The sequence below is a fragment of the Tubulanus polymorphus genome, chromosome 4 (assembly GCF_964204645.1).
Source record: "Tubulanus polymorphus chromosome 4, tnTubPoly1.2, whole genome shotgun sequence".
Taxonomy (NCBI): domain Eukaryota; kingdom Metazoa; phylum Nemertea; class Palaeonemertea; order Tubulaniformes; family Tubulanidae; genus Tubulanus; species Tubulanus polymorphus.
This window is the reverse complement of record NC_134028.1, coordinates 713985-738997: the sequence shown is the minus strand read 5'-3', so window position 1 is coordinate 738997 and position 25013 is coordinate 713985. Positions and strand designations below refer to the sequence as shown.

Here is a 25013-nt window from a genome sequence, read left to right as displayed (position 1 = left end):
ACAATTATCTTCCGGATCCAGGAGTTCATCATCGCACGCGATTCGTCGCACTTTTGAACCCTTTCCCAAATCACTGATCACAAATGATTAATAAAATGATCGTCGGGTGAATTTGTAAATCAAATTCTTCGCCTCTCTTGGCGTCTAATGAGCTGTGCGGGTTAACGATTTTTGAAAGCTTAGTTCAATTTTGTCATGAAACTGAGTCCTGTCTGAAATGTGTGTCTTCAGTGTCATCCGAATACATGGGTGTAAAGTCTATCAATCCAAAGTAAGGAGCAGCGAAAGTCTGAATAGAAATGTCCCGTTTTTAGAAATGTCCCGCAGCAGCAGCAGCAGCAGCTGTGCTATCAACCTTTTATCTGAAGTAAGGTATAGCTATAAATAGTTAGTCTCTACTCTTATCAACCTTGAGGAAACAACGTACTTTTAATGCGTGAAGCTTATCGCGAGAATCTCTTCTTAATTATACATGTATTCATCGCGTGGAAGGCTACGACAGGAAATACGAGATACACAGAATTCACCGAACGAGTTTAAACTATTCAAAACGTGAAAATTGATCCAATGCGAATCAACTCGAATTCGACATCATTTATTGAATTTTGGTTCATTTTTGAATTGGCAAACAGTTTTAGAATCTAACACGTTCACTAAAACAAGTTTAGGATCTTGAAGGCCTGTTGTGTATTGTAAATCCTCACTCAAATTGTGTTTGTGCAATTATCACCAATGATGTCTAGGGTGGGGTCTCAGCAGTTATTCCGTGACGTCCTGTGGATTAGATATATTCCGGTATTACTTCCAGTATACTACTTCTATTTCTATATATCCATTTGTTTTATTATTTTTCATCCGATATCAACATTCGTCCATTTCTAACTCATTCATTTAAAAAAGGTTCACCAAATCAATTCGACTCTGATATCCACTCTCATATTTTCTCTCTTACTACTCTTCATGTTTTTCAGCAAAGCTCCCTACCTGTTATATCTTTCTACTGTTTATTGACGTGCGCAGGCACTATAGCACATAGCTCGGTGCTCATGGATTGAAGTCATACGTCACAACATTCCACCGACCCATGTATGGAGTGCTTACGTAACTACACACGTCAGAATATTCTGAATATACTTTTGCACTCGCCAGAGCAACAATAGTAACTGATAATAGCAACACTGGCCATGAACTCCAGTTTGCGTACATTACTTGTTTGCTGTAGCTTAACCAATTCAAATTCAAATTCAAAATAACTTAATTAAACCGCTGATAACTGAAAACACAATCTGAAAGCCCGACAGAACCAAGTAGGCAAAATCGCGTTATACACGTAGAAGTGCAATATATTTTGGCAGCTCTGTTTGTGGGCACAGAAAGTGTTCCCAAAGTGTGGTGGCTGGAACTGGACTTGGCTTGGTAAGGGACATGGTGGCATTGAGCCTCAGCGTATTCGCACTTAACCATGGTTTAAAATCACACTGGAAGCTTGTCGACACGATGTGAATATATTATTTCATGTTTTGTAAATGAATCAGTGATAAAAGTGATCGTTAAAGCCCTGGGAGCTGTTAGACGGAACATACAATTATTTAAGCTATTTGTTCGTTGTCTTACACGCGTTTCTCTGTATTGCCTTCATGAAATAACATGCGTGAATAGAGTCAAAACAAATAAAACTATCATATATGATTTATTCACCACCTCTTCTACAAATTATGTTATAATAAAGTGAGACAACATCTTGCTTTCAGTTCATCTCTTCCACCGCTCGCCAAATATTGGACATCCAGCCATGCTGCACGTCGCTTCAACATGCGCATAGGTATCCCATTCGTTATCCAGCATTTGGTCCACCTAATTTTATGTATCTACCAAACATTTAGATATAACACATATTTCTGATGATAGAGTTCAGATTTTGACACTAAACGACAGTATCTGATAATCTGATAAGGTTGGGTCTGTATCTGGTGAGGTTGGGTCTGTATCTGGTGAGGTTGGGTCAGTATCTGATAAGGTTGGGTCTGTATCTGGTGAGGTTGGGTCAGCATCTGGTGATGTTGGGTCAGCATCTGGTGATGTTTGGTCTGAGTTTTTATCGGACGCCACGAATTTTGATAACAAATATTCCACTTAACAGAAAATACACAGCAGTCATTAAGAATATGATGATATAACCGAGTCCTATGTGACAATTGACGCGTTCAAATAGATCTAACAGTATTCCACCTACTGGTGTGGCCAGCGCCTGTGGTAGAACCAATGCCTGTATAAATAGAGTAGGTCATTAATGATAGATTGATTGAGGTAAATTAACATTGATTAAACCGTGGACTTAAAGAGAATGATTAAACTGATGGCTTATGAAAAATGAAACCATACTTGATGCCAAACTGCTATGTCTTTCGCTTTATCTTTCTCGACGGGTAAAACATCCATGACAAGGGCGAAATCTACAGATTGGTAACAGCCAAAACCTAGACCTTCAATTCATATGAAATACATGCAATAAGTTAGTCACCTGATAAGTCACCTGATTGATTAAAAACGCAATTTTTAGTGTGAATTTTGCTTTCAATTTGATTAAATAGATATTTCAGAATTCACGTTGGGTTAGGATTGCAGAATCGATATTTACCAAATACTAGAGCTAGGCACACTGCTATATAGTACGCGTGCTGACCCCTGATTGCTGATAGGAAGATGCTGACAATACACATGAGAACAGCTACAAGAAAGAAAAAACCGTTAATACAAGTTAAGGAGAGGATCAGATTGAATTCATACTGAAATAGATTATATTCGATTACCAGAAACAATAACTAGAACTTTCCGTTTGCCTAACCGATCAGACAATAAACCTCCGCATATCGATCTAGAAATAGACAAGAAAGTTTCATGAAAAATCAGAAATAAAGATGAGGATGAAAACTTAGCGGAGCTCATTATAACTTACGATATGGCCGCCGTTATTAACATAGGTAACAAGACGAGTGCTACAGCCCTAGCCGCTCCCCAGCAGTGAGGTATATACACCATATCAGCCAACCAAAACTCTAAAAACCTGAGGACATAAATACAACCACATGATACTATTCTAGTAGATAAGATTCTAAGACGAGTGACAAATTGTTACTGATATGATCTTACGCTACGACTGTTGAGACCCCCTGCTGCATTAACAATCGTGTTATAAAAACCCATCGAAAATCGTGTTCTACAAATCAGTAAAATAGGTGATAGGTAAACAATGTGACATTAAATAATTTCTGACTACACCGAGTTAAACTCTTTAATACGTACCTTTTAATGGCGACCAGAAACCATAGAATACACTTTTGAAATCTGTTGAAAAGAAAGAGACATTCATATCTAATTATACCAAATCAGCAATGATTTAGCAGGAGTTTGGTTTTGGTAGACCTAAAGGTCATAACAGTCAGTGTTAAAGTACAGATGCATGGGTACTCGATACAGGTTTAAGATGTGAAAGGGCTAGGACACTCAGGGTACTCACTACATGGTTTATGAGTAACTGTAGCCGGGTCTTCGTGAATAAAAAATAACGTCGTAAGAATACATGTAACTGCTATAATAGATGTAACTGCGTAGGTAAGAGGCACTCCCAGACTCTGTAAAAAAATAACACAAATACGCATTTAATCATCCTCGTTCCAGACTAACTTCTAACGTCATGTGTCTGACGTGATACACAAAAAATAAACCACACAGAACTGTCTAAAAATATGGTACTTACGGGAAAGAATAGGCCCATCCCTGCACCGGATATGTTGCCAAATAAAATCATAGCTCCCATTACTCCGGAATTCAAACCTGAATCGAATGAAAAACAGAAACTTGATGGAAAAACAATGATAAGAGAAACTATCGACTTCTGATTTAAAAGCCAATTCTAAATTCCAAACGGTGTCAACCATCATGAATTCCATAGTTTCCCGGATATAAACAGGAACCAGGGCGAAAACACGTGTTCATTTAGAACCAATACTACTTTATGATCCAGTTCCACCGTCATCTAGAGATCAGAGTCATAACCAATTCATTGTCGCTGTTTCAATGTTGGGAACAAACTTTAAACGAAGAGCTGCTGGAACTGGAAGGTAATAGTTATAGTAAGAATGAATTACCTCTTTGTTCTGGATGTGACTTGTCAGCGATAAGAGCATTATACGGTACTGATATACAGATAAACGACGCAATAACAAACAAATAGAATACAATAAATAAACCTGAAAAATAATACAGAAAAAAAATCAACATAACATCTATAATGAAATGATAGCAACATCTATAATGAAATGATGGCATGGTTGTTTCCTATTTCATCGACCAAATGTAGCACCCCATCATATCATACAGTCAAACTCGTTAATCGGTTATATCGTCATCTGATAAGTCATCATGTTACTGTCGTCTCTATTTTTGAGTATCAGTTTGTATTTCTGATTTAATTTACCAAAGTCTTAAGTCATCACCATAATGATCGTCACTGATCGATAAGTTCAGTACGGGTTTCACTAGCTGTAAGTTTAAAGATGCTTACCCAGGCTCTGTGGGTGTTTTGAAGGTTGACTGACTTCTGCATATTTCTGATCTAGTTTCACGGAGCTACGATCACTCGGATTATTAACATGAGGTAGTCCTAGTCCCAGTCCCAGTCCTAGTCCTGAATTATTTTTGCTGAATGGTCTACAGCGTTGAGCTTCGAGATCAATAACACACTACAGACAAATTATTTTCTGATTACTGATAGAAATGAATATTGATAACATTAAAACTATTACCACATGAACTCATACACCTGCCAGAGTCGACTCATGTTAGTGTATGAAAATTCCGCTTACGATGAGCATAGCGGCAGCACCTGACGGTGTAGTGAGGCAATACTCGCTAAGACATTAAATTGATTTCATACTCACGTTCGATGCATTTTGATATTGAGATTTACTGCAAATATCAAAATTCAAATACATGGGTATAAATAATTTCATTCAGTTCGTTTCTAATATTCATCTTTTTCTCTATTTTGATACTTACAAAACTACATTGGGAGCGCTGAGCGCCATACCAGCCATTCCAAAACTAGAAACAAATAGCATGAACATGAACTCATTGTAAATAATGAGTAGAAACCATAGATGATTTACATACATACCAAATAGATATAGTAGCGAAGAACATTATTGGACGCCTGCGACCAAACTTCGATGTTAATCTGTCACTAATCATACCAATTAGAGGACCACTAATAAACATTATAACTGTAGAATAGATATTTAAGATAAAGGAGCATTCGACAGACAATATTCAAAACGAGAGCCGATTATAACTGATAGAATACCTGCTCCAGATGCCACAATACCCCCGAACCATCGCCCCTTCGTTGCAGGTCCGACCAATGATAGAATCTGTGCTGGAATGACTGAAAAATGATATCTACACGAATTGAAAAATGAGGCAAAATATTCATAAATTCATTCCAGAAAAGATATTGACACGGAAATGCATTGATGGGACATTTATAGAAGCATACATACCTTCTACTGATAACAGTAAATAGATTAGATTTATACCGAACCAGGATACATTAAGTGTAATGATTCTAATGCAGGATAAAGTTGGTTTCTTAACTTCCTCCTGTTGTTCATCTGTATTCTCGATTTCATCAGGTGAAATCCTAGAGAACAATTATGATTTCAAATCAGTCATGGATTGAGATAATCCTGATGATAATTAGGATTAAACTATCGACAGATTTACCAAACACACTGATTAACGATGATTTGGGGTTTCTCTGCAGATGGCATTTATTTACTTTCTTATTTCTAAATCAATACAACAGCATTTATTGACAAACGTATTGTACTTCGAGTCAAATATCCCCAACAGCCTGACCCTATTCCCTGCTGGCCTGGTCTACTCCCTGCTGGCCTGGCCCACTCCTTAGCCTGACCCATTCCCTACTGGTTTGGCTAAGGCCCACTGCTTGGCCACTCCACTCCCTAGCCGACCAACTCTTTATCATTCCCAGTCAGTACTATTATTCCCAGCGACAAACCCAATGGTATCGCGCTCTCGAAATAGAGTTTGAGGCTTTCACGATGCTATTAAACGTATCACTTACCCATCAGTATTTTCTTCAGGCTGGTCATTCAAGGCACCGTACTGGACACCCATAGTGAGACGCACTACACTATCTGTAGGAAGAAGATATTTTACACATTTATTCCAATCTAACTGGACATTCCACAACTTCCACTCTATCCAGGAGTATGTTTGTATAGGAGCTTCTGGATGTTTTGCATACTTCTCCATGCGCCAAATGCCACCAGGTTTTAACGCATAATTAAATCACGTGTTATAGAAGACAATGACCGTCTTCAAGAAGCAAAGAAGAGTGAAAGTATTTGAGAACGATTTTGACTAGAAATACAATCACTAACCTCTTCTTTCTGACCTCGTCAGTCATCCGGTTATATCATATTCACTGTGATGGTTTTAGTAGTGGGACAGGTGAACCGTGCGCAAGTACCATATCAGTGTTAGAAAGGCATTCCTGTTTACACGATCACCAATAAGCAAGGCCTATATTAGAAGCCAGCTGTTAGACTAGCAGATCAATGATTTGCCATCCAGTCGAGGAGATAGACGCTTTCATTATCGTACCACATGCGCAAGACAAGATGATTAGAAAGCTTTTGATCGATTATCAATTATCAAACCTTTATTCATAACATTGTTATTCAAACTACGCAGCTTTTTTTCAAATGAAAATAACACGCAACAAAAACATTATGGATATATCCGAGATCGATTTTATCGTTAAAGTTTAGGTTTTAACCCATTTCCTGGTCCGTGGGTATCCCGCATGGGTGCAAACCTGGAGATCTTGCAAGTACCTCTTACACCCCAGTGTGAATTATATGACAATCTCACAGGAAGAGAGACTGAGAAATAAATTACCAGTTCGACTTGTGTTTACACGAGGCATTATCGAATGAAGCTCCTGTACTACGAGTATCTTACATTTGATTGAAAAATAAAAAACATATCATTTGCTTTCAGTTAACTTTGCTTCATAAAATTATCTTTGACTTAATGAAATAGATATTTTTCATCAATAATGAGGCTTTTTGTAGCTAATGTCTCCTGAACGAGCCGTCTTAGAGTAAACCTTTGATTACATTATGTTGTATTCCTGATGAGTAATGTTTCTATCTTAAATTGTCGTGTTTGGTGACAATGGCGCGCTGTAACATCTGTTTATCTTACATTCTCCTCTCCGAGTCGTTGATCATTTAAATAAAACAGCCAACATCGCATACAACTTACAACAAACGCTGAATATTTCAATGTAAAAATGTATGAAGCAGGACTTGAAATATATACAACCCGTACTCATAGATTGGTGTAAAATCGATAAGTAATGCGATGAAATAATTCAAACAGAAGACAATAAAGTGTTTATCATCCGAACGATGCTGTATGTAATCTGTAGGTTCACAAGTCACTTTCTGGTTTGTCTTGTTGCTGAAATAAAAAAAAAGTGTCGTTTGAGGAATGATAAAGACTCGATGAGGAAAAGACAAGAGAAATATATATGGTTTGGTTCTGAATATTTATTGTCTAACAGTTGTTTTGATTCTGGAATAATACACATGAAATAAATAAAATAAAGAATTCATTGTTCGAAATTTCCGATTTAAAAAACAAATCGCCTAAATTCGAACGATCATTCGGCTATATCTGTATCCAGCACAGTAGGTGTGGTGGGTTTATGCCGGACAACAAATCAAGTCAAAATCTACCAATCAGAATGAGAGAACAATCCATATTTCAAGACTTGAAAGATTTTGGGCGCGCGTTCTCATCATAAGAGGAAATACAGTAAATGTTTGGGTAGTATTCAGGAGATAGCTACCAGTTTCCACGACAGTATTGTCGTCCAATCGTGCATTTCTTGAGGAGTCGCTGCATAAATATAATACGTTCTTTTCGGAAATGTTAAACTGGAATACAAAAAAATGTTTTCAATTTTTTTACGGTTGTGTGTCCACAAATTAAATGCCACAAAGTGAATAATGAATGAATACAAACCTGAAACAGTTTGTTTTCTCCTGAGTATGATCTACATTACACGCCATACACTCAGTAAGGTCTAACACTTTAACCGGTTCTTTATCAGCTTTCTCCCTATAATATTTCAATTCATTTTTCTGCAGCACGAACCATCGCGTTTTCCAATTCTACAATAAGCAATACCGTCCGTTAAGATGTATACAACATTCGATATTCGATAGGAAGATATGCGATAGAATAACTTACTTTTACGATGCCACCTTGTTTAGTGAGATAACCTTCTTTAGACGCCACCTGTAACGATAATAATAATTGTTTGAACCTGAAGGTCATTCAAGTGTTTGGACCGAACACATTTTCGTAAGGATATTCCAGATATCAGGCTCAGGTGGTTTATAGTACACAATAGATCTGATAATCTTGAAGGTTTGAAATTAATTATGAAGATTCGTGGAGGAACCGCGTTAACTCGGTGCAGAATAAATACAATGAGGCGGATAATATACTTCAGTAGGTTAACTAGTTTATTTACATTATTAAGTACGAGCTTTCGCTATTAATGTATAGTAGCTTCAGGTGAATTGAATATTGTAACTGTTAAAATCTGGATCATAGATAGTGATTTACAGTTAGATTCATAAGTAACGAGACGAGTAGTGCTGTATAGATTAACTATTTATTTGACGCACGAGCTTTCGCTTCTAATGAATAGAAGCTTCATCAGGTGAATGAGTTCACCTCATTCACTGACCTCATTCACCTGATGAAGCTTCTATTCATTAGTAGCGTTAGTTCGTGCGTCAAATAAATAGTTAACCTATACAGCACTACTCGTCTCGTTACTTATTTTAAACCTGGTTAACACGGCTACTCTACGAATATTCTCATCATGTCTGGTTCCATTCATCGTGATAACATATTCAAATACAAAAGAACCGTTAAAGGAGCTGTAGATCATCTCTATTACAGTCTCCTGATTTTTCGGATGGCAATATTGGAAATAGTTTTTGTACTCACAGCAAAATTAAGACCACTTCGATCCCAATCGTTAGACTTGTTTCCGTATTGAGCGTGTATTTTTACTGTATCGTACATGTTCGGTTCGAGTACATCTCGTGGATACGGGAATTTCAAAGCCGTTAAAACTCCTGATATAAGAAATAAATATATATCGCTAGGAAGAAGTAATCATCGGATGCGGGTATCAATCTATAGCCAGAATACATTGTAGTGTGATGGTGTATCTAAAAGTGTCTAAGCTCTGGTGTTTGACTGTCTGGGGTTCTGGACACATCACGTGATATGTGGAGTGGATTTATTACATATTCATTTTTATTCATAGCCTGCTAACTTACCAGATTCAGCACCAATAAGAGGTTTACTGGCAAAATGATCGACTAGTTCAGCTATAGTGTCGAATGTACCCATCCCAAACGCGTAGGAAGTTCCATCCCATGATAACGGGAAATGTTTTACTGAATCTGTACACCTAAAACATACATATAAACATCATTCAAAAATGTATGAAGGTTTCAGTCTTGTTTCTAAGTTTCGTGTTTTAAAGACAGTTACCTTATTGAAACGGCAAACTCGCCCGGGTTAGAACTAGGTCGTAGAAGGTATGTACCATCCCTGCCATTTTGTAGCAGTAAACTTTCAGCCACGTGTCTTGAGAGACTCGGATGATACCATCTGGAAATTTTCAACAACAAATACAACTTTCACACAGATCGAATCAGTTGTAGCTCGCAATATCAGTAAAATCCCGCAACAAATGAAGAAAAAAGTTTATCAAAATATTAGAAATATTTCGGGTTGTTACTACCAACATTTTTCAGTATAAAACATTTCTTCATTTATTGTGGGATTTTACTATTCTCACGGACTGTTGTCCTCGATGTTGCCACACGATGTCATCTTATCAAGACTCGTAATATTGAGACATATGACACACATCTGTTTGATAGCAAGCTTTTGCTCCATTAAAGGCCTTCGCGATTGATTCAGAACTTACGAGAGAGCCTCAATTTCATCCGTTATTTTTTTCGGTGTAGTCATATTTTCTAATCCGTTCAAAGCAGATGTGTATTAACAATAGATCATCGACAGCTAAACCGTTATGTTTTATCAGTGCGGACTATATATATCATATCTCTATGTATAAAGCTATCATTAGAAATCGAATTGAAAATACTTACGGTACTTCTAAAAGCACTTGATCTTTGAGACTTGACATAACTTAAATCCTTATCAGTAGCAGAACTTATTCAGCGATCGGTCGTCGTTTTCGTAGAATGATTAAGACAAATTGTAAATCTGTCATTGTTACTATTTTCAAATGGTGATTTGAACAGTCGATTGACTGTATATCTATATGTATGCGACATAAGACACTCACAGATAAATTCTAGGTCAAATCTAAAAACGAGAAATGTATGCGGAAGTAAAACTGAATAAATGTATAGAAGAGTACACAGGTTTATCCGGCTTTCGTCACCGTACTGTGTGGGGATAGTCCTGATTTTTTATCTGAGGGGATTTGTTGTTACTGTTGTTAGTTTCTGGGAGTTTGACGATACCAGTGGTGTCGAACAGCAGCATAAGCGCCATCGATTAGAGATAGTTTTACTCGACGAGCAATGTTGAGATGATTGTTCGTAGTTTTAACCATTCTAGCGAGCAGATGTTTAACTAACAGTAATTGCGGCGCAGTATTATTGATGGCATGTTTTACAAGCTCGTTTAGATTATTTAATTTTACCCATTGAAGACAAGTGACGACACACCAAAAAATGTAATAACGCTTTATGTTCCTCGAAAAGTTAGACCTATAGATAATGTTCATAATGACTGATGACTTTTGCGACAAACTACACTCACGCATGCGTCAACATCACCTGTGAAACAAACTTAGTCATTTATCTAAATCAACGTATAGGACAAACCAGTAGAATACTGGTTCACATATCACTTACCGTTCGATGAAGTTTAAGGGTTATGACTAAGCTGCACAGTTAATGCTGCTGTCATTGTCGTTCTGGTAATTGACAATCGATTCGTAACAACTGGTTCCAGTGGAATGGGCTTTTGAGTCCTTGAAAATTATTGACATCATTTTTAATTTATTTGAGCAATTGTAGAAAGCGCTCAGAAGAAGATATAATGGTATTCAACGACTGGGATCTAACTGTCTTTCGGGTTAATAAACAACTTCAAATTGGGAATGAGAAATATCAACTCTACAGTCGAAACTACAGACCGACAACATGATGCTTCACTGTAACACGGGTTTCATTAATGTGAAGAAACTCAGAAATAATTTGACGTGGTTGAATCTATGAAAACGTGTTGTCGTCTTCGTCCCGTCGCTACATTAGCAATGCAGGTTCTCAATAGATAAGGTAGAGTATATTGAGATTATCAGATAAGTTTTATAGTTTTATTTAGCTAATAATTAACACGGTCCAATATCGAAATGAATTAATCATTGTTTCGAGCAAGTTCTACATTTCCTGGTGGAAATTTTTGGATAAAACAACTATTGAAAATGAACTCCATTGTATCCACTGTTGATTAAGATCACAGACATTGAAATTGGTTCATACACCCCGAGTTGGATTTGACCGGTATGATGTTGAGTGTAGTTGATGGTATTCTAAGTGTACCTTGGCATTTTATAGCGTAATGAATGTCACAGATTCCAACATTTACAACTCTTATATCATCCAACTTCTTGTTTGGCATTGTTCATTTGCAAATGAGCATTTCTTCTCTTCAGAAAACAACAGCGCAGTATGATCCTAATAGTCCTACTACTCGTCACTTCGGCTCAAGCGGTTTTTAGAGGTATAGAAATGTTTCGAATCTTGAAATAGAGATTTCTCCTGAACGCGAAAAGAGTTTTCTTTATATTTTTTAGCCAGAAGCGAACCGTTTGGCGCACCTGCTCAGGGTAAAACTAATACATTATTTATCAACTCATGGATTTCGGTATTGGCATTCAATAGCATTGTAGAGATCTGTACGAAAATTTCATGTTCATATTTTATGTTGTAGGGTATACACGGAATTACCCCCCGCGTGTACAGTACAACCAGTATCAGAGAGCACCACAGAACCAATACGCTCCACTACAACAAAACAACGTTTATGGACGGAATCAATATCCAATCCAGCAACAGCAGTACAATCCTAACCGACAGATCTACCCGCAATATAACCAGTACCAGGTGAACCAACCGCAACAATGGGCTGCTCCTCAACAACAACAGCCGCAACAATGGGGCGCTCCTAAACAACAACAATGGGGTGCTCACCAGCCCCAGCAACAACAACCGAAACAATGGGGTGCTCCCCAACCCCAACAAACATGGGGGCGTAACCAACAGCAGCCGCAACAGCCGTTTGTGCAACCACAACAACAACACCAAGTAAACAGGCAACAATTGCCTCAACAACAATTCAATAATGCTCCTCAACAGCAATTCAACAATGCTCCTCAACAGCAATTCAACAATGCTCCTCAACAGCAGTTTAACAATGCTCCTCAGCAACAATTCAACAATGCTCCTCAGCAACAATTCAATAATGCTCCTCAACAGAAAATCAACAATGCTCCTCAACAGCAATTTAACAAGCCTCCCCAGCAACAATTCAATGGTGCACCACCTCCACCACCTCAAGGAAGACTTCAACCTCAAGGAGGACTACCACAACAGCAACAGCAACGACCTCCACCTCAAGGGGGACCACCACCTCAAGGGGGACCACCACCTCAAGGGGGACCACCACCTCAAGGAGGACCACCACCTCAAGGAGGACCACCTCCTCAAGGGGGAGGCGGGCCGCCTAAAAAGGAAATTGACAACATGGATTGGTTAAGACGTTCTTGTGAGTCAAGTTCTAGTCCAGTGCAGATGTTGAAACAAGCTCAGGCGCAGGGAAAACAACATGACGATCCTGCAGCACCACCACCACCACCACCGCAGCAGCAGAATCGTCCACAAACTCAACAAATTCAGGGCCGATCATTTTCTATTCCCACGGAAACCGTGTCTGGTAGAATGTTTGGTGGATTTATGGGAGGAGGTGGAGTGGGTGGAATGATGGGTGGAATAATGGGCGGAGGAGGTGGTGGTGGTGGAGGAGGAGGTGGTAATGGTGGTATTATGAATGTTCTATTTGGTGGTGGTGGAGGAGGTAACATGCTCGATAATCTACTGGGTTCAGCTGGAGGTATGGGTGGCATGACGGCTACTAGTGGAATACCTGACGATATTCCCAATGTCAGCGAGTACGTCGATACATCCGATTTGTTGAAAGGTGGAATGTCGAATTTATCAGGAAATACCGTCAAGATTACTAAAGGACCTTTCTGTAAAGTTTACGAAAGATACAAGAGAGAACAGGCTCAACAGGAAGCGGAAAACAAGGCTCGAGCGGCTAAAGGTTTACCACCACTCGGAGCCCGTTAGTTTTATTTATTCACATTGAATTTAATCAGTAATTCATGATATAAAACCTTCTAAATCATTTCCCTTCGTTCAACGGCTGAAATTAAGTGTACTGCACATATCCTTGTTATTACAGAACAAGCACCGCCGCCACAGCAACAGCAGCAGCAGCAACAGCAGCATCCACAACAAATGCCACAACAACAGGGACAACGTCCACAACATCAGCAACAACAGCAAGGTAAAAACATTCCCAATCCAACAATACTCATCGATTCAATAATGGACATAACTAAGTTTTCCTTCTTCGTACTTACAACTTATGTAATCAAACAGCTATTTGATCTCTTGTGTAGAAAATGTTAGATAATTGAAGGCAAACAGTAAAATAATTGTATATAGTGGCATTTTTTCCAGGTTAAAACTGTTATTGATGAGTTGTTAACGTGTGTTGTAAGTATTTAACACGTTTTACAGCATGAATGAGAAATGAATAAAACTTTGATAACAGAATCTTCTCTAATTCCAGCATGAAAAATTAAAGAGTGACATCGATATCTGCGTTGATCAACATAATAATGTTATTTCATAGATTTATGATGTGAATTTTTCGCAATAAAAATTGTGTCACTAAAAACGAGTTTTTTTATTATTTGTCTTGTTATGATGGTCACAGTTTTCGATGATGGAATCGATATAAGGGTTGTTTTATCAGTGTAGTTTACAAGGTAAATGCCGCCGTAAGGTTTCACGTATTTCTCTACCTGTCAGTACATATATGTAGAAATTCGCTGCATAATTCCAACGATAAATCGCATCGGCTATTTGAAATGCCATCTGTGATTTTGTAACGTTCGGATCGATCCAAGACCTGATCCAAATGATATTGTTTCGGAGACTTAGTAGTAGGAACAGTACGCATGTCGAAACCACCATTATCGATACTGATAAAGACGACTGGGTTTTCTTGAAAAGATTAAACATTAAAGTCACAACTATAAGCGTCGTGGAGATTATCATCGCTGTACATGGTATAAATAAAATACATATAATTTGAAGTGCTTGATTGAGGGTTTGATCAGTTGTATGAACGCAACCAGTTCCATGAGTATACAATACATCGCTCGCCTCAGATGTAGTTATACTAACTGCTATACATATATATATATCGCAGAAGCTAGTTTGGCTGTCTTTGAGTTCCAGAATCGAGGTCCACGGAACGGGAACCGTATGATGAACGCTCGTTCTATAGATATTAAACATAGCAAGTTGCGACCCGATGCCACAAGAATAAGGCAAATCACTAATACTAATTTACAAACAGAATCATTGCGATGAATATCAACTAAAATAGTTCTATCAATGTGGTAAGAAACTGCATTGAGATACATTAATGAATAGATATATATCATACCAATATCAGAAACAGCAAGAATCAGAAACATGTTACCGTAGAATTGTTTTCGGAATTTAGCAGTTAACATCAACATCACAATTAATGTATTACCGACAAAACCAAACATAACGACTAGACACATATTGACGCCTATAGTCGCTATGAATGCTGTCGGGTATCGCTTCCTAGGAACAAACTTTACATCCACGACTATCAGACTGTACAGTTGTAACGCGATAGAATGATTCGTTGCCATTACATCTATAAGCCACCGTACTCTAATTCTTCGTTCCAATTTTGCCCATTAGCTGAAAGCTTTACGTGTGGAATGTTGAATTTCAATCTTATATGAAATATTTATCTAATCATTATGAAAGCTTGAACACGGTTATATTTTCTAATGCAGCATATGGTAAAATGTCGATAGCGTTTTGAATATCATCAGTATTACCACCATTCATATATGATTATCGGTTGAAGAGACTCGTCTTTAGTGTATTTCTTTTAATAAAATCACTGAGGTTTCTTACTCAAGTTGGTCGAATTGATGTAAAATTTTGCCAGATTAGATAACAATGCTGATATTTCAGAATTGTCAAGACAATTAGAATCGCAATCTATGGGTAGGAAAAGCAAAAGTTGTTAACGATGAAGCTTTCGGGAGTTTACTTGAATCTACTGATTTCTAGTCCTGTATATGTTTGATGATGTTTGATGTTGGAGTCCAGTAAGGAATCACTTAAGCCACGCGCCTCCTCCATACATAAATACATTCTTACAACCTGTCAAATACATAAATACATTCATACATTCATACATAGCTGTTCTATGACATCTGGTGACATACCCCCCACCACCACTGATTGAAACAAAAAATGCGTCAAATCATTGTTTGCTGGATCAATAGTTGTTCCTCACTCCTCAGTTTATTAATGTATGATCTGTACTTATTATGAACATTATTAGTCACACTTCACTAGAGGCGTGTGGGAGATTCTGACTAGAATTTCCAGCCACCAAAAATCAGCGGTTAATGGAAATATTCAAGTTGACGCTGTAGCCAGTTGGATACTGCTGCTGCTGCTGCTGCTGCTGCTACTGCTGGTAATTTAATCTGAAATTAATCGAAAAAATCTATCGACTTAATATGGATTCACGCAGAGTCTACTGGAAAGGTTGTAGGGGACCAGTTGCGCTTAGCACCAGTCGAAGTTAAATCGGTTTTGTGCTGAATAATCACGGAAGGAAATAAAACGATAATTTGAATCAGAATTCTTCAGCTGGATCTGAGAAAATGAACCTGGAAATAATGAATTCTAAATAGTTATCCTTCATTGTGCAAAATAGTGATTGGTATGAAATATCAAGTATCTACAAATCTTTAATCTTACATCAGCGAAATAGGATTTTTCAAGTTTGCATTCAGTGATCGGAATTATTTTGTCGAGCTATATGGATATCTTCCAAAGCCTACAGCAGGAAGAAATAAATAGAGATTTATCGATATCGATATTTATCAGCTGACATTTAAATGTCGAGGGAGAATTGAATTCTCAGAATAAAGAAGTTCGGAGATCAGTCGATCGCTATGTGATCGCTGTGATCGCTATGTGATCGGTGGATGTCGGTTTTATACGCAGATGATTTACAGTAGATTTCAATGTGAATATTAACGTACAACAAGAGGTTTCGGAAGCGAGATGTCTGTTCTGTTTTACCTGCCTGGTTTCATATTGTAGTCATATTTTCAAGGTTTCGTACAGAAGTCGATGCTTCTCTGGTTGTAACTGGTAAATAGTTCGTCTTGTTAATACTTCAATCATACTTGGATCATAGTCTAGAACGTTAAGCTAATCGTATATTCGAAGATAAACAGGGGTCAGAGGATTACCGAGGTTAATCCGATTTCGGCTAAGCTGATAACGGAATGATTTGATTAAGGATGTGATTTGTGAATATAAAACAACCAGACGTCTGCGCATATTTCAAACTGCGACAGTAAGTGATAGCTCAGACTCGTGAGGTGTGTTAAACAATGTGAACTCGAGATAAACCTGAACTGCGTTAAATGAATGAAACATTGATGAGAAATACGAAACTGGTTTTCAATTCAATGTGTAGCAAAACTTACATCAAAAATTCATAAAACTCGTCTTTGGTTCAAAAGCGAACAATTCGGTATAAAATCCAGGTTTAAAGAATGTCACAGATTGATTGGAAATGTATTCATCGGAAAGAATATGTGTGATTTATTCGGAATTCAATTAGAGGTAAGTCATCACACACCTGACTGATCACCAGTCCCCATCGGACTGGTCACCAGTGATCACACCTGACTGGTCACCAGTCCCCATCGGACTGGTCACCAGTGATCACACCTGACTGATCACCAGTCCCCCACCGGACTGGTCGACACACTGACCAGACAAACTTAGAAACTCTGACAATCACTACTGGCCCATGGTCTAGTGGTTAGCGTGCTCCACTGGCATTCTGGAGGTCGTTGGTTCGAGTCCTGCTAGGGTTAGGGTTACGGTCGAGCTAGGGTTAGGGTTACGGGTTGATGAGCACCTAGGGTTAGGGTTGTAGGGCTAGGGTTAGGGTTATTTTTAGGTTTGGGGTAAGCCGCTGTCGTTGGAGCCACTGTTGACGAGCCAAGTTCTTCTTTTTTATTGATATTTCAATGAATCATTATTCAGTTGTGTTAGGAATCTAAGGTAAACTGTAAACCGTCCATTGAAAGACCTGCTGCCCTTTCGTAAATAGCTTCGTTTCCATGGAGCTGCTATGAAAACCATTCTGTTGTTAATCGACTTGATTTCATTTATTACTGATATAAATTTTCCTGTTCTGTGACCGCGGCTGAATAGCTCCGTGACGCTGCTGCTGCTGTTGCTGCTGCTACTTACAGATTACAAAACGTCACCGTACACACGTGACTGCACATTGAGCACAAGTCAATAGACGTGAATTCATATTTCATCGTCATTTTTTCTCCTATTGAATCTGGTTTAATGGCACCAGTTGAACTCCTCGGTCGTTTGTTATGCGAGATAATAAAACATCGTACATCGTTCGAATCCAGAAAACCTTCAAACAAACGCAGCTCAATCTCTTAGCTTTACTGAAAGATGAATGTTGTAATTAACATACAACATCGAGTAACTATGATTTTGTTATGACCTGAAACTAATTCGCCTTATCCTGAATCAGGTACATAACAATAAGGGATACAACAGGAATAAATAAAAGTAAATGAATTTTCGATGTGTTTGTTACAGGTAACGTCCAAGTTACTGGAGGCGGAACAACGAAAAATGAAAGTGTTGTCAAATGAACTGAGATTAATGAACGGACACAGAGCCGATATTCATCAGGTATTCACCCTCAGTAAACTCTTCTTCAGACCCTGTCTGTATACAATCAATGTATACCATTGTTTTTAGTGTGTAATTCATTTTCTTCTCAGCAAAAACTTCACGAACGCCTTCAACTGACGCTAAGGTAACGAAATCAATTACATGTTAAATATCGACACAAAAATTTACGAGCAAAATAAATTAGTTAAACGAATAATCAAATGTGATTCGTGGTTTCTATTGATATTACAGTCATTTGGAGCAGCAGCACGCAGTACTAAACACAGAGTATCGAACTGCAGCTCTCCGGATACTGAGGCATTCCGCCAAACTCGTAAGTACCCCCCCCCCTCTCTTAAACCACCAAATATCCTGAATGAATATCCATCCAAAATAGCAACAGGACACCAATAGAAACTACCTTTAATTCAAGATGTACCGCGCCCCGAATGAGACTTGTGAAATGCACCTAGCGGCTAAAATAGAAACTAATTCGAAGCATCAATTGATGGAATTGTTGATTTTAATTTCAAACCTTCCCTGCACAATCGGGTCACTTAAAATGACGGATTAAATTTGACACATTAGCCAATGTGGCCTCCCTCAGGGTGGCCTCTTCTCAACTTCTATTAACACTATGTGTATTTGCCCTAAACTAATTATCTAAATAGTGAATAATCTATTTGTGATCCCTGAGGGTCTGAGGGATAGAGCGAGGGCGTGAGTCATTTCATTAAACACTGAACATAACAATGGTTGAATCTAACACATTCATATATATTAATTGCTTGGTGGGTGCGGGGAGATATATTACAATCCCTGGTAGGACATACCACTTATAAACAGTAAGTAACGTCATGGTAATTCATACTTTAATCAATGCTCCTGAAATATCTATATTATGATAATCCGATTTAAAAATGTACATTATACAATCTTTAAATGTTGGAATTAAGTAATAAGAACTGACCTACATTTGAATTATTTAGGTCAAACTATAACTAACGTTTAGGGGTTGACAATATTTATATAATCATAATTTATGATTAAATGAGCTTAAGATTCTTTCACGCGATCTACGATTAATTCTAATAGATTTAGAGTTATTGAAATGAGCTCTGGTGTCATATGTGACCGCACCGTTATTTTGAGGTCTTATACTTAAAAAAACTTCAGTTACAGGCTGTATCAGTTCAGCTACAGGCTGTTTTATCAGTTCAGCTACAAGCTGTATCAGTGCAGTTGCGACAGACGCCTGTATAAGTTAATGCGCCATAAGGAAGGACCGTTTGATATGATTGTCCATAGCGCGCGGTGTGATTGTGATTGTAGTAATTGAATTATCGCCCGTGGCTCTATTCGGGGTAGGAGTTTCTATTGTAATACAGTTTCTTGGCGATGTCTAAAAGTCTGAGGAGTTTGTTGTGATTTAACTGGGATCTGAGAGGGGTGTGTGACAGGGTTGTGTGTGTGTGGTCGCGATGTTTACTGATATTAGAACTCACCTAATTCAAGAAATTCTGATTGAAACGAAAATACAGTGTTTATAATCGGTTAAACTATGGATTGAGGAATATTATAAACCTTATTTGGGATCCTTACCCTCAAATCTGTTTGAGATAATCACTAATATTTAACTGTTTTCTGAGTGGAATTACGGCGATATTGACGTGAAAGGATTGTGAATTATTGACACGAAGAATGAGATATAAAATGATGAGACATTGGTGGAAACTTAAACAAGACGGATACATGTTTGACAAACAGGTAAAAAACAGAACCAACAATAACTGGACATACAGAATAACAGGGTCCGGTTTCACGTCAGTTCTCGGTTTGATTCTAGAGTTACAGCATTGAAAATAAGTCCACATTAGAATCTAATTTAATACAAGAACTTCAGAAATGGGCCCAGAAATTCTAGCGACTCATTCTAACCTCGGGAGATTTGTTATGCAAAGTTTAAACCATTAACGTTGTTTGATCTACAAGGATAAATTTAATGAAGCTATAATGAAAAAGAGTTGTGTTTTTGCTGTAGTGTGAAGTCCGAAAATGTAACTGAAGCTTGTAGTCTAAAAACTGCTAGCTATAGTTACATTTTCGGACATTTCGTTATTATTGTGGGATTGTCTCTACATCGCTTCAACACGGATATATATAGTGTTTTATGAATCGTGTGTCCGTGCTGGCTGTGGTTTGATGTTTGGTTCATATATCGGGTTAGAACGACAGACAGATGTAGCGGGATTTAACGCTTAAGCTGTTAGTCATTTTTTATCAACAAAAGACTTTTATGAACAATAAAACTCGCGCGCCTGCGCCCGTCACAACATCTGCCTGTTGTAATACGGATGGGGAGTTTGTAGTACGAGGCCGTTGGAAGGAGGGGAGGGGAGGTGGACGACGGTTTCATGGTTGTACGTACTTTTTTGCTTGCGGTTGAATCAAACAGATTGAAGTCATTTTTCACGGAATTTGACAACGATCTAATAAATCACTCACCACGAATATCTCACTACATATCTACAACTAAGAGTACAGACAATAAAAGAATTATTCAAGATGATTAACAAGAGAATTTCAGAAACAGATGTCGGTTTAGAGTTCGATATTTGAACTACACTTTGGTGGCTATAGATGTGAAAACTCGGGTACGCTACTTGTATATGTCTCTGATAAGGTCTTTATGTTATTAGTTCTTGAAACTGAAAAATCATATCTGGTTTAAATTTTGTATCGTTCAAATTACCTTTTATACATTAATATATATCGAGTATGATTACATTTTGTGAACATTTTTATTTCGAATCGAACTCGATCTGTTTTTGTTTTGTGCGTGGAACCTGTTTATTAGTGGTTTTTATTGAATGGTTTTCAATGTATGTATTAATAAGAGTATAAACGCGAATTGAACTCGTCAGTACTGTATGTTGTTAACCGCGCTAATGATGATCATGGATTTTATATCTCATCGTACTGATTGTTTACGGTTATGGCTGAAATAATAGAAAGTGACAATCATGGGAGCAGCAGCTATGAAATTTGAAATAACTCATGAACAGGTATTCATTCTAACCACACATTCCTATTGGTGTATACCCAATCAATTTTAGCTTCTCGGTGAATTTCGATTTCTAAAATTTTCATTTTTGTATTTATGAATTTCGAAAGATATATTTCAGGATTTCAAAGCAACTCATGTCCATACAGAACAGATTCTATTACTAAAACATTCCTAGGTCTAATTAAATGTTAAATTTATCGATTTCACTATAATCGTGTAGATGGCGCATTGGTCGAGTGTTGTATGTGTGTGTGTTGCTCGGTTTGAGTTACGAGATAAGAGATAATTGCTCCTAGATTCGATGGGTTTTTTTGAGTTGAATGAAAACTATTTAACGAACGGAAATTGGTGATTATTTTCTGAATTAGCGGCCTCTAATCACAGCTCACTGACATCCATCGCTGAAGGGAATAATTGAAATAAGATCAAATGAGTTCTTGTTGAATGCGTAGTGCTTTATTCGAAGGTGGTCATTTGTTGTAGAAAGAAACTTGTTCCATGTTTTTCACGTCGGATTGATGCGGTTTATTTCTATGAAGGTTTTATTGTGATTTATTCAATGCTACGTGTAGCGCCGTCAATCTCTCATTGACAAACCGGTGTTCTTTGTATCTTGATACAAACATAATGTTCTCCATCCTCTCATAAACTGCTTAATTTCAGGCTGATCACATCATTTCAGGTTCCATATTCAAAATCAAATCTGACTCAAATTTTGAATGTTTTTATTTTGATATTTTCAGGCCTCCAGGAGTCAGCCAGCTATAGGACTGAAACATGCTAAAACACGGGTGAGTATCTGTGAGGGTGTCTGTGAGGGACTCTGAGTAATTGTGAGGGACTCAGAGTAACTGTGAGGGACTCTGAGTATCTGTGAGGGTCCCTGAGTATATGCGAGGTCCTCGCAAAGCTGCGAGAGGCTCTGAGTATCTGTGAGGGACTCTGGAAGCTGTGGGGGACTGGATGCCGTGACTCCGGACGCTGTGAGGAAGTCTGCGTATCTGTTATGAAGGACTGCTCGGGGTAATGACCTCTGTTACCACTAAAAATAGGGCGGATTTGAGAAATTGATTCAATGGTTTCTATTGGTACCATTCGGAGGGGGGTTGTTTGTTTTCTACTCGGACTCGCCGCCGCTGCTGCTGCTGCCAACAGGTGTTAAATGATAAAGCAGTTTGTAATTAACACGATTTATCACTAATTACTGCTACTTAAACTGTTTATATTACATAAACTTCACTTACATCATCATCAGCGTTTCCATGATTCAATTCATAAGAAATCAGCGTAAATTCATGATTCTGTTAGGCCTAAATGTTTTAGCTCAAATGATAATATGGTTTAGAGGCCCAGAGTTTATGAACCCCAGAAATAGTAAATATGTAGACGACACAGAGATTTTCACATGGAACAGTTACCTCTACGAACTGTAGAGATTTAGGCCAGGAATATGTGACAGTAGCACTTGAAATATTTCCCTCAACACAAACGCGTAGAAAGTGTTATGAATCGTATAATGATTATTCGAATGATTGTAGGTAAAACTATAGCCGATAGTACACGTATATAGGTCTCTAGTTATTACCAGATATAGGTCTGTAGTTATTCGTCACCGGCATCAGTGGAATATATTCACATATATTAATTAGATCATGTTTAATTAATCACGATCAATTCGTCGTAGGATGTTAGTACTATATACTGAGGTATAGAGACAGGAACTATGGTCGGATTATCAGGAGTAAGGAAGGAGGAACAGGAAGAGAGGAAACTGTGATCAGTGTTGTGGTAGTTTATAGAATGTTTGGAATGTTTTTACGTGTTTTATGAGTGGGAGGCTGAGAACAGAGTCTGATGCTCGTGATACAAACGCGTAGTTTCCGCGGGTTTTTCACTGTGAACACTGACGTACACTGGGTTTACAGATAGGAATGATTTAATCCGGAGAGCAGAGTTTGTCACATCGAACTGAAGTTCTGACGCTGTAGTTGTTTAGGTAGGAGATAAGATCTGTATTTTCTGCACGATCGAATTAAATACTCACCACCATTCAAACGACTGGCATGTTTTAAAGTTTGTCTCTGATCGCTGGAGGAACTCGATCCGCTGTAGAATATCAAAACATGTTGCAGTTTAGTTTTCCCGATGTAAAATGTGTTTTACAGCGTTTTCTTGCGTCGGGTATTTCTAAATATAGGAAACAAAAAAGAAGTTTTATTTTACCTACGAACGCTTACCTTCGATTAGAGTGGTTTTTTTTCGTACACGTGGGGAATTTTGGCTGGTTTCCAGCAGCGCTTCTCTGCGTAACCTTCCATCGATATCTCTCATACTGGTGAATCTGTAATGAAATCCAGAAAACAATTCAACTTTACTTTGATACCATAAAAATTTAGGAGGCTAAGATATCTGGAAAATACCCGTTTCAAGTATCATTGAAGCAGTCTGGAGATTTGATTAACACGAAATGAGTTCTGTTTATCTATTATGCAGATTTTTGGCAAGGAAATATTGAAATATAAACATAAAGTGGTTGATATATATTTCACGATGCTGATGTATGACACTAGTATCGTTTTCATATTAAATAATACCCTATAAATGGTAGACTTATATATTACCGCAACAGCAGCAGGTGCCACTGTTTATGTATGTTGTCTAGTCGTGTTATCTGGTGACTGCAGTCTGAGCTGAGAGCGATTCAAATCCATTCATGTGACATACGGCAGTACTATATCCCAGTCAGTCAGGCTGTCTGTGTGACTGCTGGGATACGTGATGATATTATATGATGTTGTTTTTTTGTTCTGTTTTAGCCGACTATATTCGGAACTCTTTTACCAGATAGACGTCCTATAACTAACGATCATTATCGGGTAAGTGCCAACAGTATCAGCTCCAGGCAGCAGCTAATGTTTTTACCCACCGCTATTTTGAGTAATTAAATAGTAATTAATGTATTTTCTGTGTTGAGAGAGTGTCGACAGCATGAACGTTGATAAAACGTGATAACCCTAGGTTTGGCCTGGTCAATAAACGTGATAACCCTAGGTTTGGCCTTGTCAATAAACGTGATAACCCCAGGTTTGGCCTGGTCAATAAACGTGATAACCCTAGGTTTGGCCTGGTCAATAAACGTGATAACCCCAGGTTTGGCCTGGTCAATAAACGTGATAACCCTAGGTTTGGCCTGGTCAATAAACGTGATAACCCCAGGTTTGGCCTGGACAAAATAAACGTGATAACCGTAGGTTTGGCCTTGTCAATAAACGTGATAACCCCAGGTTTGGCCTGGTCAATAAACGTGATAACCCCAGGTTTGGCCTGGTCAATAAACGTGATAACCCTAGGTTTGGCCTTGTCAATAAACGTGATAACCCCAGGTTTGGCCTGGTCAATAAACGTGATAACCCCAGGTTTGGCCTGGTCAATAAACGTGATAACCCCAGGTTTGGCCTGGTCAATAAACGTGATAACCCTAGGTTTGGCCTGGTCAATAAACGTGATAACCCTAGGTTTGGCCTGGTCAATAAACGTGATAACCCTAGGTTTGGCCTGGTCAATAAACGTGATAACCCTAGGTTTGGCCTGGTCAATAAACGTGATAACCCTAGGTTTGGCCTGGTCAATAAACGTGA

The 25013-nt window shown here is 38.1% G+C and overlaps 2 protein-coding genes and 1 long non-coding RNA gene across 4 annotated transcripts; all 3 read right to left on the bottom strand.

Moving 5' to 3' along the window:
- Window positions 1-1693: 1693 nt before the first annotated feature.
- LOC141904075 (uncharacterized) lies at window positions 1694-6587 on the bottom strand. Its single transcript, XM_074792524.1, has 18 exons — window positions 6465-6587; window positions 6146-6218; window positions 5559-5698; window positions 5363-5443; window positions 5177-5282; window positions 5059-5103; window positions 4941-4968; window positions 4565-4742; window positions 4149-4250; window positions 3758-3834; window positions 3518-3632; window positions 3304-3345; window positions 3151-3217; window positions 2957-3064; window positions 2811-2875; window positions 2639-2728; window positions 2383-2483; window positions 1694-2266 (listed from the first exon to the last, which is right to left on the bottom strand). The coding sequence occupies exons 2-18, from the start codon at window positions 6196-6198 to the stop codon at window positions 2096-2098; spliced, it is 1569 nt and encodes a 522-aa protein (XP_074648625.1). The 5' UTR covers window positions 6199-6218; window positions 6465-6587; the 3' UTR covers window positions 1694-2095.
- Window positions 6588-6783: 196 nt separating this feature from the next.
- Window positions 6784-10944, bottom strand: LOC141903864 (dual adapter for phosphotyrosine and 3-phosphotyrosine and 3-phosphoinositide-like). Of its 2 annotated transcripts, XM_074792217.1 has the most exons (9): window positions 10862-10944; window positions 10299-10518; window positions 9673-9792; window positions 9456-9589; window positions 9118-9248; window positions 8347-8394; window positions 8119-8267; window positions 7943-8030; window positions 6784-7551 (listed from the first exon to the last, which is right to left on the bottom strand). In XM_074792217.1, the coding sequence occupies exons 2-9, from the start codon at window positions 10334-10336 to the stop codon at window positions 7522-7524; spliced, it is 738 nt and encodes a 245-aa protein (XP_074648318.1). In that variant the 5' UTR covers window positions 10337-10518; window positions 10862-10944; the 3' UTR covers window positions 6784-7521. The 2 variants fall into 2 exon arrangements, with proteins under 2 accessions (XP_074648318.1, XP_074648317.1); XM_074792216.1 differs by lacking the exons at window positions 10299-10518; window positions 10862-10944 and adding an exon at window positions 10115-10266.
- A 9792-nt stretch (window positions 10945-20736) lies between these two features.
- LOC141904048 (uncharacterized) lies at window positions 20737-24127 on the bottom strand. Its single transcript, XR_012619119.1, has 4 exons — window positions 23997-24127; window positions 23641-23716; window positions 23420-23562; window positions 20737-20840 (listed from the first exon to the last, which is right to left on the bottom strand). It is a non-coding gene; the product is annotated as an uncharacterized LOC141904048 (long non-coding RNA).
- Window positions 24128-25013: the final 886 nt, after the last annotated feature.